The following is a 15,335-nucleotide window of genomic DNA, read 5'->3' on the forward strand; positions in this document are numbered from 1 at the left end:
AAGTCTGCCAAGGCTTGAGATTTGACCGCCGTCCTGGGTTCGTACTGTATGTCGTACCTGCTTAGATGTAGGGCCTATTTCTCCATCCTTCCTGACATTTCTGGCTTTCTCATGATAGCTCTAATGGGGTAGTTGGTTCGTACTTGTATGGAATGACTCTCGAAGTATGGACGTAACTTTACTGAAGCAGTGAACAAGGCTAAAATGATTTTCTCCAGCGATGCATATCTTGTTTCCGCACTGAGCAGGGTCTTGCTTACGTAGTAGATTGGAAATTGTTCCTTCTCTTCCTCTCTTGTGAGAACTGCGCTGACCGTCCCTTCAGATACTGCAAGGTATAGCTGGAGTGGCTCTCCTTCTTTGGGCTTGGAGAGAATCAACGGGTTGGCTAGGTATTCTTTCAGCTTCTAGAATGCTTCATCGTGTTCCTGTTCCCACTTGAACTCCTTGTTCTTTTTCAGTACCTCGTAGAAAGCTCTGTTCTTTTCTGAAGACTTTGAAATGAACCTGTTCAGTGCCGCGATTTTCCCTGTTAGGCTCTGTACATCCTTCTTGGATTTTGGTCGCTCTAGGTCTAGGATGGCTTTGACTTGTTCCGGACTGGCTTCTATTCCCCTTTGTGTAACCACGTATCCCAGGAACTTTCCTGATTGTACTCCAAATGTGCACTTTGTGGGATTTAGCTTCATGCCGTATTGCTTCAGGATGGTGAATGCTTCTCTAAGGTCTCTGACGTGATCTTCTGCCTTCTTGGATTTAACTACCATATCATCTATGTACACTTCCATTGTGTTTCCAATTTGTTCTTCAAACATCTTGTTTACCAACCTTTGGTACGTTGCCCCTGCATTCTTCAATCCGAAAGGCATCACCTTGTAGCAGAATATTCCTTGGCTGGTGATGAAGGCTGTCTTCTCTTGATCATCCTTGTGCATGAGGATCTGGTTGTAACCACTGTAGGCGTCCATGAAGGATAGCAACTCGTGTCCTGCTGTGGCATCTACCATGGCATCGATATGAGGTAAAGGGAATGGGTCTTTTGGGCAGGCCTTGTTGATGTCTGTGAAGTCTATGCAGATTCGCCATTTCCCATTTTTCTTCCTTACTACCACCACATTGGCAAGCCATTCTGGGTACTTTACCTCTCTGATCTTTCATGTCTTCAGTAGGTTTTGGATTTCTTCGTTGATGATCTTGTTCCTTTCTGGCGCGAATTTTCTTCTTTTTTGCTTCACTGGTGTATGCATTGGATCTACGTTTAACTTGTGGGTGATAACTTCTGGGGAAATGCCTTTCATGTCTTCATGGGTCCAAGCAAACACATCTTTCTCTTCTTCCAGAAAGTCGTAAATTTGTTGTCTGAGTTCTGCTTTCAGCTCTGATCCTATTCTGACTTTCTGATCTGGATGTATGGGGTTCAACTGGACTTCTGTAGCTTCTTGCTCTTCTAATATACTCAACTTCTCTTGGCCCAGCTGACCCTTTGATTGCTATGCTGAACTCTTTTCTGCAGATGTTGCCTTCAGTGCTATCTTGTAACATTCTTTAGCTTCCCTAGGATCTCCTCTGATTTCTTGAATTCCCCATCTAGTAGGAAACTTAATGACTTGATGGTACGTAGAAGGGATGGCTTTCATTTCGTGTATCCAGGGTCTTCCCAGAATCATATTGTATGAGGATAGAGTGTCGATCACTAAGAACTTGACTTGCAGGTTGATCCCTTTTGCGTATGTTGCCAATGTAATCTCCCCACTTGTCTTCTTGGTTTCCCCGCTGAATCCTACTAGCATTGTTGATTTGTTGACGATATTCTTCTCATCTATGTTCATATGCTTCAAGGTATCTAACATGATGATATTTGCAGAGCTTCCATTGTCAACTAGGATTCGCTTGATCATGCAATTTCCAACTGGGAGTGAGATCACTAGACCGTCATGATGACCTTCTACTGCATCGCTTTCCTCAAACATGATAGGGATGTCTATCTTTGATTTTTCCCTCTTATCTGGTTGCTCTTTGTTGCTTTCTTTTGCATGCCGCTTTGCTGCTGAATATGTTAGGCCGCATAATTCTGACCCTCCTGATATGAAACAGATGGTTTTGACAATTGGAGGTGGGGGTGGAGGACCTCCTTGCTTGGACTCTCTGTCCTTCCCTGAAGCTTTAGATCTTTCTGACAAGAGTTCTTTGAGGTAGCCCTTCTTTAACAAGTATGCAACTTCCTTTCTGAGCGCGACACATTCGTCAGTAGTGTGACCGATATCTGAATGGAAATCACACCACCTGGATGGATCCTTCTTCTCCCCAGGCCTGTCACTCCTTCTGGGCCATTGAACAGTATCTCCCATCTTGTTTAAGGTCCTTATTACTCCTGCAGGATTGACATTGAAGCAATACTCGTGCAACTTGGGTGGGAGCTCAGGATCTTCCCTCCAATCAGAAAACTCTCCTTCGACAGCATTGACTGATCCTTCATCAAAGCGGGAACGCTAATATGGCTTGAATCGATGATCTCTCTTGGGGAAGTTGTTATTCCTTCTTGACGGACGATCTTCATCCTTTCTGAGCTCTGGAGTCTTCCTTGTATATGCATCTTCCTCGAATCTGACTTGAGCCATTGCCTTAGCTTGTACATCTTCAAAGGTTGTGCATGGATATTTGGTTAATTCCTTGCAGAGTTCACTGTGATCTAGCAATCCTCTCCTGAACGCTTCAATGGTTGTAGGAGCATCGCATTTGTGTATTCCAATCTTTTCCCTGTTGAACCTGTTAAGATAATCCCTCAAGGATTCACCATGTCTTTGCACAACACGGTATAAATCCGATGACTGCTTCTCTATTTTCCTGCTGCTGGCGAACTGGACTTTGAATAGGTTTACCATTCCTGCAAAAGATCGAATTGTCCCATTATCTAAATTAATGAACCAAGTTAAATCTGGACATGATAATGTGGCTCCAAAGCCTTTGCACATGATGGCCTCTCTGATGTCTCTAGGGATTGAGCTGGTCATCATCTTCTGCTTGTAGAGGGATACATGCTCATCAGGGTCTGTCGTTCCATCGTGTGCTGAACCTCTTTGGCACTTCTACCATGGCGATCTCTTCTGGGAAAGGAGACTCTATATAGCCATCTGACGCTTCTTCCTCCATGGGCTTTGGCATTCCAGGGATCTTGGCGATCTTGGCTTCGATTGCTTTGAGGTACTCTTTGACTACCTTCTCTATCTTTCCCTCCTCAGATCCTTCTTGACCATTCTGCTTAGGGGTTCCTGCATTCAAAGAGTCTAGGTCTAGGGTTGTTTCCCTAGTGTTAGATCCTTTTTCCCCATTAGGGGTATGAAAGGTACTTGACATATCAAGCTGCATGGCTATACTTTCAGTGTTCTTTCTGGTGTTAATGGTTTTGGAAGCGACTGATTGTATTTGGCTACGGAGGGCTTCATTTTGCTTGGTGAGACTGGTAAGCTTGGCTTCAGTTTGAACCTTTTGGGCCAACAGTGTTTCGATTTGGCTTTTTTGTTGGTCTAAGGTCTGACGGAATGCGTTCATTCCCTCATTGATTTCGGCCATGGTAAAGGGTACTTGGTGCCCAGACATGGTGTTTGTATTGGTTTTTTGGCGAATTGGTAGGTTAATTGATTATCAGCCCCACAGTGGGCGCCAAATTGTTTAGGCAAATCTTAACAAGGGCATATGAGAATCTGCTAGGTTTGAGGGGTGATAACAATCATACTACCAAAAGCATATAAAATAGCAGTAAAGCAATAATAAAGCAATAGATAAGCAATGAACAAACAATAAGTAAACAAGATGAACTATATTATGAAAAGAGAATAAGTTTAGAGATACAATACTGAATAAGGACTAGCCTCCTTCTTCAGTAGGGACGAAGCTCCGTAGGTAAACGCAGAGTAATTCTCTTATATTTAGAGTATATGTGCGTACATGCATGCTCAAAATGTCTAATTATGCTTATTTATACCTATGGATCTCTAGGGTTTACAAAGATATTCGGAATATATTCAAAATGAGGAAGATCTTCTTGATTTATCTTCTTCCCTGTTCTGTAGGTGTATCTTTGGCAAGTATCTCCTTGATTGATATCCTTGATGCTGCTTTCCTTGTTTATTCCAATCAAGCCGTTTTGCTCATTCTTGCTGAGTTATTGCTTCTTGGACTGGTGCCCTAAATGTAATGGGTCGTATTACAATACGGGCCCAACACTAAGCTTATGATAAAGTAAGACTATTAACAATAAGATGTACACAAGAGATTACAACTAAGCTAAGTTAATCTTGGGATAGTCAGTTATAGAAGATCTTTATCTTCAACGGTGCAGTCATGGTAGCCTGAGTTATACTAGGACAATTTTATGGAGAAACAGAAATTAAATGAGAATGAATTACGACTATTACTCCCTTCTTTTTTATGCGTGTCATTAATCTTCAATCTCCATACTTCTTTTTTTCTCCCGCCTTTGGAGAGCTTCACTTTTTCGTTTTACGCCACACTTTCTCTCTCTCCTCCATTGAAGCGCACTCTAAATTCTCCATTAAAGCGGCTTCTGAGTTTCATTTCCTCCATTGAAGCAGATTCTGAGCTTTCAATCCTCCTTTGAACCAACTTCTGAGGTAAGATATTATTTTTCCTTCTCTTTTGATCATCGAATATCAATTTCACAACTTTTCTATTGATCATCGAATATCTAGGGTTTTGTTTAACATTATCCTTAATTTAATTGCCAGTACAATCAGTTTATGGTTCTTCAAAGGTTAATGGTTGAAATGTTGCTTTAATTACTGAAGTTGTGAAAAATTATAACTAGCAATTTTGTTGTTAGAATTTGCTATGTGCAATTTACGCTGATATTCTTAAGTGAGAAGTATTTTTTGTGATTCTTTGAGCCTAATTTGATGATTGAGTGAAATTTGGTTGCTAATGTGTTGCCATTTTCACCGAGTCCATGGCCTGAGCAATTTTGAGGTTATTGGAGCCCAAGCCGAGCTTGGATTTTGAGGTTCGTTACGCTTTGAGCTCAAACCAAGCCTACTTTAATCCTATCGAGCTCTGTCCGAGCCTATTTCTGTTTGAATTGGCGATGGCTCGAAGGTTTAGCACCCCGTTATTAAGCTCCTCTTAGAAAATTTGATGATTTACAAGTCCTCAATACCATTAACAATTTCAATTATTCAGCCTAATTTTCTAGGTTTTAGTTTGATCCAAATGTATTAGGAAGTTGCAAATTTGAAATAGAGGAGGGGGATTTAAATTTATGACCTATTGTATAAATGTATATAGACCCCTCAATTTTTGCCTCTTTGTAGGCTTTAGTTTATATATGTTAGGATGGAAAACTATGACACTAGGCCTTTTCTCGCTGGCAAGGGTGGCCGTCCCTCCTGCCTGAATCAAGGACAGACTTGGCCTAGATTTAAGTTGGTCCTTCTTCCTTGTACTATCCCATGGAAAGTATGGGTGGTTGCGATGTCACTTTGATCAGCTTGAGTACTTTGAAGTTGGTTTTTTGGTTTAATTTTTTTAACGAAGGATTTTTTGTAATATTTATTGTCTTTGTTTTGAATTCATATGTTTGTATTTCGTTGGTACCATATCTAATTTTGGGACAAGCATCATTTGAGGGATATCAAGAGTTACCGAAGTAATCAAACAAAACTGAAAAGAAAAGCAGGAGGACCCTTAGACTAGGTACGCAAGCAATGCTTGAGCTTATATGTTTGAGCTCAAGCCTTTCATAACTGAGGCTCAATCATCTCAGGCTTCTCAGCTAGACCCCTTATCCAATGAGAGGAGATTGTTGAGGGAGGGGAGAAGGTGAAGGTTTTTGTTTTTCGTTGATTTAATTGAGTTCACCCCCCCCCCCCCCCCCCCCCCCCCCCTCTTTACCCCACAGCTTTTAAGATCATTTAAACTGTTTTAGCTCCTTTATCTCAGCTAGATAAAATATTTTCTTTGTTATTAATGTCTAGTGACACTTGGTGTGTGTTGTTATCATTAGTTACATGTCTTTGCCAAATGCCATGGGATGTATTTTGACAAACTTTTTATTTTAACTGTAGGAAATATTTCTTTATTGGGATCCTTTATTTCTCATACATTCCCCGAACATTGAAGGAGGATAATCTCTGATTTTCTATTGTACTTGTAATCTTATCAAAAGTGGTGGTGTACCTTTGGTCTAGACAGAGATGTTGCAGTGGATGGGAGGATCAAGACGGAAGGTTACGACTGTAAGTCCACTTTTAGCTTCAAAATATTTGGTGCTAGCTCAGATAGACTGATCATGCTTCCCTGAAGTTATTCTTGTTTATCTATAATCTAAAGCTAAACAGAGTTTTCTTCTGAGTTTTGAGTATCTTGCCCTACTGAATTCAAAAACATGGCAAAACATTGTTCTGTAGATTGTGTTGAATGATACAAAACTTCATCCTATTTACAAAGTCAGATAACAATGTGTCATTATATAGTCTAGCTCTGTCTTTTTGTGGTCTTTTCTGATATTGGGCTTCCTACTTTTTTGCATGTTTGATAACAAAGTGTCATTATATAATCTAGCTCTGTGTTTTTGTGGTCTTTTCTGATATGGGGCTCCCTACTTTTTTGCATGTTTTTCTTGTCACTTGGAATGGATTGAGCTATATGCAGTCTAGGAAGTCAACACAAAAGAGGTAGGTAAACCCTTCTTCTCTTTCAATTCTTATGCCTAGATGTTATGGTCTCTGGTATCCTTCTTATTTTTAGAATCTATGATACTTTCTCTCCATGCCCTGCATTCAGTTAAAGACTTGGAGCACTAGATAATAAATTTGTTTCGGTTTGAAATCTTCAGATAGAGTTCTTGTAAAAAATAGAGTTCTTGTAAAAATATTGTTAATTTGATGATGATCATGCGATTCATGCCCTCCCATTAGTCCCATGCCAAGGAAAAGGACAAAAAAAATAAAATTTATGTTTCAGATTACAATACCATTCTGTTTAGTATCTTCAAAATGGATATCCGCTGGCCTGTAACCACCAAAGTCAATGGAGAGAGAGATTTTGTATATCTGGTAGCGTATCCAGACTGGCTGTATCTTTTTTACATATTCTGATTCTGATATAACAAGTAACTTTCATACTTTTCATTTGTTGTTGAGTCAAGAGTTGGTATAAAATGAGTGCTGAAACATGCAGATTCTCAGGATTTGTTTATGAATTGCTCTGACTTTGCAGGCAAAGACAATACTTTGAGCAAAGGAAACGACAGCAGCAAGAGACTACATATATAGAGAATAATGTCGATAGTTTAGACACATGTGATCATCAAAAGAGAAATCGGTCACTGGATATATTGAGTCTTCACAATGTTTCAAAAGTTACAGAAGAATGCAAGCCCTTATATGGCACTGGTGAGAAAAATCTACTTTTTTTGTATATATTTGTTATAGTGTCAATTCTTTAGTTGATGAACTTGATGCCAGCTTGTCAGTCAAAGCCATATTGTTCCATATTGCTAACTGTTATCAAAAGTTATATTGAGGAAAGACCTGTAAGACATAATATAATACTTTAGCTCCTATAATGATTTGTGTTTGCATGTCTTATAACAAAAGTAGCAGATATTACAGATTGCAACTCCCTCAGCTTCAAAATAGAGAGCATCTTTATTTGCCTACTTTCAATTTCAAATTACAAGCTATTCTACTATATTAATTTAACATTAATTGTCATGTCATAATTTTTTTTTTTATTTATTTATTTTTTAAACTTTATCAAGTATTACAAATCCATTGTATATATGAGTTTCCATTAGAACTGCATTATAACTAATGTTAGTTGATTTCTTGACATATGCAATATTGGTTAAAATGCCTTATATTTGGAGATGGAGAAATTTTTTATCAACATATCTATTAGTTGCAAGTGTGCCTCCCATGTTAATCTAATGATACGTTCTTTTCTCTTTGACTTACCTTCTCTATAATGTCTTTTGTGAGATTTGAATTGTTGTGTGTGTGTGTGTCTCCTAAGTCTATAAATGAATGCCCTGCTAGGCTTCATTAGCTCCATAACTTTTGCAGTATGTAAGGGGTGCATGGAAGTCAAGAAGCTCATGTCATGATTTGAGGGATAGAGAAAAAAAAAAAAAAAAAGGGAAACTTTGCAAAAAATTATCGAACTTTCAAAGAAGGAAAAGGTTGCATTATTTATGGAGCGAAAGAAATTATTTTAAGTAGGGGAGCATAGTCTTTTCAATTTATATTGTACTCCTTATAAGTTTTTTTTCTTTTTTCTTTTTTTCCTGTTGGTCTAAATGAGCCACATGGGAAATACGAATTACAAATGGGGGAGGGAGGATTCAAACATGTTACCTAGCATACACAAGCTCTTAATCTTTGCCACTAGGGCAAGACATCACTGTTAGTATGTCATGTAAAATTAAGCTTTTTTCTGAACTTTGTTTATTGTAACTTAGCTTATTTTTTCAGAAATAAAATAAAATAAGATGAAATAATATGAAGCAAACAGACCCTTAAGAATACAATATTGATTGATTACAAATTATATGGAGGTTCTATATTCTACTTATAACCATGCTAAATTTCAGTGACACAATGGCTTCATATTGTGATTAGATTATAAATTCCACATTTGCATTGTGTGCAATTGTGTAGATTCTTCTTATCTATAGTATGAACAAATGCACCATGCTTGAGCTCTTCCTTAATATTTGTCTTGTGATACTGTGGCAGAGAATTTGTCAAGTCTTACCAAAAAAGCCACCCGTGAAAGCTTTGCTGAAGATGTGAATTCAAGTAAGTATCTATACATGCTGAACAGGTCTCATTTCTTACATTTATGTCTTAATGTTTTCAGCATCATGTCATATAATTCCTTAATTTCAATTTTATATGATCAGGTCTCATTGGGAAGTCTAGAGGCCATGAGTTTCCAGCAAGCTATCACATTTCCACGAGTTCTCCAATGATGAACTCCAGAGAACTCACTGCTATGGAGTGCACTCTGCCTACTGGAACAAGTATGTATTCGTACTTTGCAACCTGGGTCCATAATAGTTATAGTCATTGAAACTGGAGAGTAAAAGATAATATGTTGAACCAGGGGTCCCCTCTCCAAATCAAATGGAAAGAGTGTCCTCAAAAAGGTCAGTAGTTCATACCTACAAATAATTCATCAAGAAAGTGTTCAGGTGTCTATGCATCTTGATTATTGTATTTTGCAAGTAATGACATTTTCTATCTTACCTGACAAAGTTTTTTTTTCTTAAACTATGTTTTTGTTTATTAATTTGTGAAATTCCTCAATCCTCTTATGGGGCTTTCTGATTGACAAGAGTAACTTTGATTTATTGAAATGATATTTGTTGGCAATTCCAGCGCTAGGGAAAACAGTACTTCAAATGTCCAAAAGGTTCAGTCAGAATATGTGAAAAGTGCCTCATCAATTCGTAAGTTATTGAACAATTTGAGCTGAAACATTTCATGTCATCTATTTTTTAAGTCTTAATGGCCTATTTGATAGGTAGTAAAGGTAATGAATGTATATGTAACTTGGCAAGGAAAGTCTCATGAGTCATGATAATGGATCTCCATCCCGTATAATGTGTTTTCCTTCATAAGTTTTCATTACCGCTCAATAGCACCTCTACGAGTGGTAATGGATGGCAATGAATTTTGTGAAGAAAAAGAGATATTTGTGGGTGGAAAGCACGCATTATCATGGACTTTTTCTTTTCTTACGAAATTACATTTAAAATTATTACCATGGTCACCATTATTAGTACTACCTACCGAATGGAGTCAAAGGTTCTTTTTTCTAAGAAGATACTATTTCTCATATAGATTCATTGCTGCTGTTTACTCCACAATATGTCTTATCACCCTGTCTTTTGTTGTTTTGAACATACTAGAACCATCCATTTTTGATATTATTGGCGATGATGGAGCAGTTGGCATTTCAGAAGGAGAACCTGCACAGGAAGCTCATGTTGCTTTCTCCATTGAAGGTGCTGTAGTTTGATGCTGCAATAGTCTTCTGGTCTGACATGTCAATTTGTCTTCTGGTTTAGTCACTTTTGAAAGGAAATTGAATATTATTGTCTGAAAAGATAATGAGGATGACTGTGTGAGTGTCACAAATAGTTTAAAAATAAGAGTTTAAAAAGCTTAATTAAAAGAATAAGTAGCTAAAATTTTGGTTGGTTCTATCATTAACAAGGTCACATATTGTTTGTGTCCAATGTTATAGTTGTTTTGTTTTTTTTTTTTTTTTTTTTTTTTTTTTTTTTTTTTGTCAGGTTTAGGTAAAGTGGGAACAGAAACACCTTTGCAGTCGCCACAACGTCCTGGAAGGTATTAGTTTGTTTTATATTAACTTTTTGGTAGGTTGGGGGTGCTAGCAAAGTATCTTTAAGAGTTAGGAATATAGATATCATAGAAGTTTCTTGGAGGAGTAAGGCATTCATAAAGGAATGTTGGAGAAGTAATATGAATTATATTGCTCAGGTTATCAAGTCCAGTATTGGTTGCTTTAGGATAGCTTGAGGTTCATAGTTGTGAGTTTGTGACTCTCTTTTCTGTATTATCTGTCCACTTAACTATCTAGTCTTATACCATATTATATGCTACTTAAAACATCCATGCACGGTAACTAGTTAGTTTCAAATACCAGCACAATGTTAACTTGTGATCATTAAATACCAATGTAATTAGTGATAAAGTTTTGTATATGTGCATATCTGCCCAAATGTTTTAGTAGGAAGAGAGTAACATTTTATAGTTGTTAATTATATTATTATTATGAGCTATTGTTTGTTTTGTTTGCTTTTCTGTATCACTTAAAGCTTAAGTTATATCCAATATACTGCCTCTTGCCACCTCTGTTTGCAACTGAGTGAAATGAGTCAAGTGACAATCCATATAGCCAGGGTAGCTGCATTTGTTACCACTATACTTATCTATTCAGTCTCATACTCTTATGTAGTTATGTATATGAAATTAATTTTACCTGATCACTATTTCTGGACTAGCAATGTTGGACTATCACTGAATATGATTTTTTTGATGAATACAGTAAAGTGAATGATGAACAGACCACATTTACCAAGGCTGCTAAAAATATCTACTCATGCAAAAACTTCAATATGGTGCTGGATAACCTTGATATGGAAGTGGTGAGAACATCAATATGCACTATTTGCCGTAGACCTCGTTAGACTGTTGCTAGAGTTCATGGTTGTCTGTTGTCTTTTATTATTATTTAGAAATGCCCTTGGTTATTAAAGGCAGAGAGTCACTGTTGTCACATTCTTGATGATTTAAATGCTGGAATGCTTGATGCAGGATGTTGAAAAACCATCTTGTCACAAACGCTTATTTGGAGATGAACTGTATCCAATTGACAGTATTGAGCATGAACTATCGACATTCAAAAATGGCATGCAACTTGATGGTAGGCAATGCAAGATAAACTCCTTTTATGATGAAGATAGACATGATATTTTCTGGAACGGTATGTCATACAAATATCATTTGTTTTCTTACTGAAACATTCAAGTCTAATGTTAATGTGCATCTTTTTTCCAATCTAGTTTTGTCATGCAACGAGGCGAGAATTAATGTTCTATGAAAACTTGACTTTCCAGAATCCATTGTACTAATGCAGAGGTTAAAATCAGTTTTTAAAATCCAAACTATTCTTCTATCCTATTTCTGAAAGTTTCAACATTCAATATGGGTTTTGACCGACCACCACCAACCCCCCCCCCCCCCCCCCCCCCCCCCCCCCCCCCCCCCCGTGCCCGGGGGTATTCCTTTATTAAACATGACAAGGTTGTAGGGAGGTTCATTTTTTAATTTGAATATTTTATGCTTGTTAGTGCCATGGCTGGAGGTGTATACACTACTCTGTGCTCATGCTTAATTTCTTGCAAGTGTGTTCGATTAATATCCTTTGTTAGTTTACTTTCATATATTGTGAACTTTTGAAGATGAACCTGCCTGATTTTTCCTTCTGTTATTTTTTTCCCTGTTTTTCTTTTTCGTTTTACCAGATAGCTCTCCCTGCTTAGACGGCTGTAATAAGATTGATGAGATATGTGGAGTGAACTGGAAGAACTATGATACTAATCATGCTACTAATAACACCTTTACCTGGAGAACTGATTTATCAGATATGAAGTTTGAAAGGTGTTATTCACAATCACCTCCGAGGTACCTTTGTGTCTGACGTGTCATTGTTTTAGCTCTTTTGATGGACATACTTTCTTTAATCATTGTGGTAATTTTATGCAGGTTCCAGGAGAAGATACTTGATAGATCTGACTTTTTAGGTGCTGTTAACTTGTGATTAGTTTACTCTACATTTAGATGACGCAGCTTCATTGAGCAGTGCTTATTGATGACCACTTCTTGTTTGTTTTTTTACTCATCATAGATGGAGATTGCTGTTTTCCAGAATCTGATGAACCCAAGTATGCTTTATTGCTCTGGATCGTGACAATGAGAAAACAAGAAAGTAGCACGGTCAGGAGATTATCATGCTTACTCATTTTGTTTGGATTTGTGTTATAGATACTCTTCGTTTGTGTGCAATTATCATCCACAAGGCCGCTTTTCTCCGTTGAAGAAATTGAAAGATACAAAGGATTGCCTGACCTCGTTTAGGTGGGAGTTATTTTCTGTAAATTTGATGATTACTTTTTTTTGCCTGACCTCGTATAGCTGATGGTACTATGCTCTGTCCTTCCTGTTTTATGATCATGGTGCAGTGGAGAATCTTGCTCTTCCACTGCAGGTATTACCCTCAAGATAAATGGTTTGCATTTCTTACCTGCACTCTATTAAAAGAATTTTCATTTCGTTTGAATTTTAAAGGTGAAAGTTGTAAGTACTTGCTACGGCTTAGCCGTCTTTCTCCCAGTTTTGGGATATCCTAAAATCATGTTCGTTTTCTTTTGTATTGCTTTTGTTTTTCAGTTCATTTTAGACTGCTTTCCAGCAAGATTTTCATTTTTTCTTTTAAAAAATATTGGAATGGAAGGTTTTTAGTAACACAATAACACCATTCTCCCTCAATTTGGAATAGTTTGAAATGAGATTTGATTGATCAGTTTTCCTGATTTTTTTTTATAATTGATTGTTCTGAAAAAAAGGGACTTTGGCTGTCTAAACTTGAGATCTATATTGGGTGTTATTTTCATAATGCAGATAAATTTTACTCTTCACATACTGTACTGATAAAGTACTTACATTCTTTCTAAAATTGTCAGTGGGAGGTGAGAGCACTTCTGATATGCCATCTGCAAGACACATAAGAAGATATGGAAAGGAATTAAAGGATCTGGACATGTCATGTAAGTCGAACAACTTTAATGAAGATATTTGGAACATTATGCCCACTACAATGAGAGAAGGAAAGGAATGCCACTCGTCAAGGAAACAAATGAGATCAGGTTCTTCACACTTGAAGTCTGCCTTATTTTCACGGTGTCTTGTCAATGAACGTGAAGATAATCCCCTGTTTGAAGAAGAGTTCCCATTGCCCAAAATGAAAACAAATCCTGGGTCTTTCTTCACATCATTTGAGAAAAACCAACATCGGGGAGGAGATTCATTCAGTCCTGATGAAGGAGTTGAATTTCATAGATCTAAATGTTACTTGGATCGTTCAGCAAAAGATAATCCTGAAAACTTTTCATCAGAAAAAGATTTCCACCAACCATTACGTTCAAGGCAATCCTATGGTACATCTTTCATCTCGAAAGCTGATTATGGAGAAAGCTCGCGGGGTGTGCAAGACTTTGAAGTACATGTTCAGTCTTCAAATTCTTCTGAAGTTTTTGGAGACATTGAATCTGCATTTCCTGCTCCAGAGTTATCAGTGCAGGAAAGTGTGACTGAGGAAAGGAGGGAAAGGCCTCAGAGCCAGACACCATGGCATGAAAACCTAAACCCAGTTTCCACGGAGGACAGAAGTATGACACCAGAAAGCAGGTTGCCTACTCAAGAAACTACTTTACAAGACTACAATGGGTCTCAGCATACGTCAAACAATGATTTCTCTCAAGAAGTAATCGCTGATGCAGATAATGTGCAGAGCTCTCCCAGGACTCCCACTAAAGAGTCAGTTGAGATGCTCTCATTTAATTTCTTTCTGTAGTGCCTATTTCTATTTATCTGACTATAATTAAACTTATTGAATCCAGCACTGAACTCTGATCTAACTGTTTCTGTGTGCTATCAGATCACGAGGCAGTGTTCCAGTTCTGTGTCAACAGAAGGTCCAAGGTAAGGATGTCCTTTTATTCTTCAGATTTCAAGAACCCGTAGTACTTTCATGTCTGATACAGTGTTTCTTTAATTCACAGTTTTTGTAGATGATATTGGCTGTTTTGCGGGCAAAGCTGTGGATGATGACAGTCTAAAAGGAGCTAAATAAAAGACCAAGATGATTGATCCATGTTTCCAGCTCATGACAGTTGAAAGGTGTGTCTTAAAATTTTTCAGTATACCAAAGAAACAAACTGCTGTTTGGAATGCCATGAGGATGTTCTAATGTGTTTACAGTCGTATATAATTTTTTTTTTCTTTGACAAAGGTGCATGTACATTGATAGATATCTAGGGTCCTTTCTTCCCTGTCAGATATGTTGATAAGTAGTACTTCTATAATGATAACAATGTGACATTGCTCTTTGTGCGAAGGTATTGATTCCGATGGGTGCAGAACTAAATGCTTTGTTTTCAGCTTCCTGGCATATAGTTTTATTCAGCAAAGATGTGGGAATTGCATAGTTTAGTCTTGCCAAATATGGCAAAGATGGGACCCAGCTTTGAGCCTTTGTTGCATACAATGATACAATTGACTGTTTAAGTCAAACTTAGTGCATGTTTGGCAGGGCCGTCTTATACATTTTGGAGGCCATGTTCTAATCTTGAATATTGGGCCCTAATAAAAACAATAGAATACTCAAATTATTATCATTATTATTATTATATCTGCCAAATGAATGAAGTACCAAAAAAACTCAATAATTTTGACCCTTAAAATTTTGCCATTGATCTCAACCTTTAAAAAATCAGAGAAAAGAAAAAAAAAATGTATGCAATTTGTTCACTTACTTGGTAAATTGGAGTGATGGCTTTCTTTTTCCAAACAATCCAAAAACATAGAAAAATATTTCAGTTCATAGTAATTCAAGGATTAAAAAATTTAAAGATATAAGTGTTTTTTTTTTAAAAAAAATAAGGAAATAAGAAAAAATTCTTCAAATTTGTAGCAAATTGATTAAGAATAATTAGATGAGAGTACGTCTTT

At 37.3% G+C, this 15,335-nt stretch overlaps 2 protein-coding genes across 3 annotated transcripts; one reads left to right on the forward strand and one right to left on the reverse strand.

Annotated features, from left to right (window-relative positions):
* Positions 1–1,490: 1,490 nt before the first annotated feature.
* Positions 1,491–3,366, reverse strand: LOC145570830 (uncharacterized). The gene is made up of 4 exons (XM_081629959.1): positions 3,217–3,366; positions 2,880–2,884; positions 2,549–2,766; positions 1,491–2,470 (listed from the first exon to the last, which is right to left on the reverse strand). Exons 1-4 carry the CDS (start codon positions 3,364–3,366, stop codon positions 1,491–1,493), a joined length of 1,353 nt encoding a protein of 450 aa, XP_081486085.1.
* A 945-nt stretch (positions 3,367–4,311) lies between these two features.
* On the forward strand, positions 4,312–14,987 carry LOC145571937 (uncharacterized). Of its 2 annotated transcripts, none has more exons than XM_081630955.1 (20): positions 4,312–4,631; positions 6,078–6,248; positions 6,664–6,686; positions 7,231–7,406; positions 8,751–8,813; positions 8,918–9,037; positions 9,121–9,163; positions 9,396–9,466; positions 9,929–10,024; positions 10,316–10,370; positions 11,092–11,191; positions 11,361–11,529; positions 12,071–12,230; positions 12,312–12,349; positions 12,454–12,490; positions 12,591–12,683; positions 12,788–12,813; positions 13,289–14,145; positions 14,263–14,306; positions 14,387–14,987. In XM_081630955.1, the coding sequence occupies exons 2-20, from the start codon at positions 6,207–6,209 to the stop codon at positions 14,397–14,399; spliced, it is 2,226 nt and encodes a 741-aa protein (XP_081487081.1). In that variant the 5' UTR covers positions 4,312–4,631; positions 6,078–6,206; the 3' UTR covers positions 14,400–14,987. The 2 variants fall into 2 exon arrangements, with proteins under 2 accessions (XP_081487081.1, XP_081487080.1); XM_081630954.1 differs by having other exon boundaries at positions 13,289–14,141; positions 14,387–14,986.
* Positions 14,988–15,335: the final 348 nt, after the last annotated feature.

The sequence above is a fragment of the Chenopodium album genome, chromosome 12 (genome assembly GCF_948465745.1).
Source record: "Chenopodium album chromosome 12, dcCheAlbu1.1, whole genome shotgun sequence".
Taxonomy (NCBI): domain Eukaryota; kingdom Viridiplantae; phylum Streptophyta; class Magnoliopsida; order Caryophyllales; family Amaranthaceae; genus Chenopodium; species Chenopodium album.

Coding starts and splice junctions, on each gene's coding strand:
- LOC145570830 (XM_081629959.1), bottom strand. CDS start 3,366: ATGCAGCTTGATATGTCAAGTACCTTTCATACCCCTAATGGGGAAAAA. Junction 2,471..2,548: donor GCTCAGAAAGGATGAAGATC/GTCCGTCAAGAA, acceptor GCTTTGATGAAG/GATCAGTCAATGCTGTCGAA.
- LOC145571937 (XM_081630954.1), top strand. CDS start 6,207: ATGTTGCAGTGGATGGGAGGATCAAGACGGAAGGTTACGACT. Junction 7,407..8,750: donor CAAGCCCTTATATGGCACTG/GTGAGAAAAATC, acceptor ATACTGTGGCAG/AGAATTTGTCAAGTCTTACC. Junction 9,467..9,928: donor GAAAAGTGCCTCATCAATTC/GTAAGTTATTGA, acceptor TGAACATACTAG/AACCATCCATTTTTGATATT.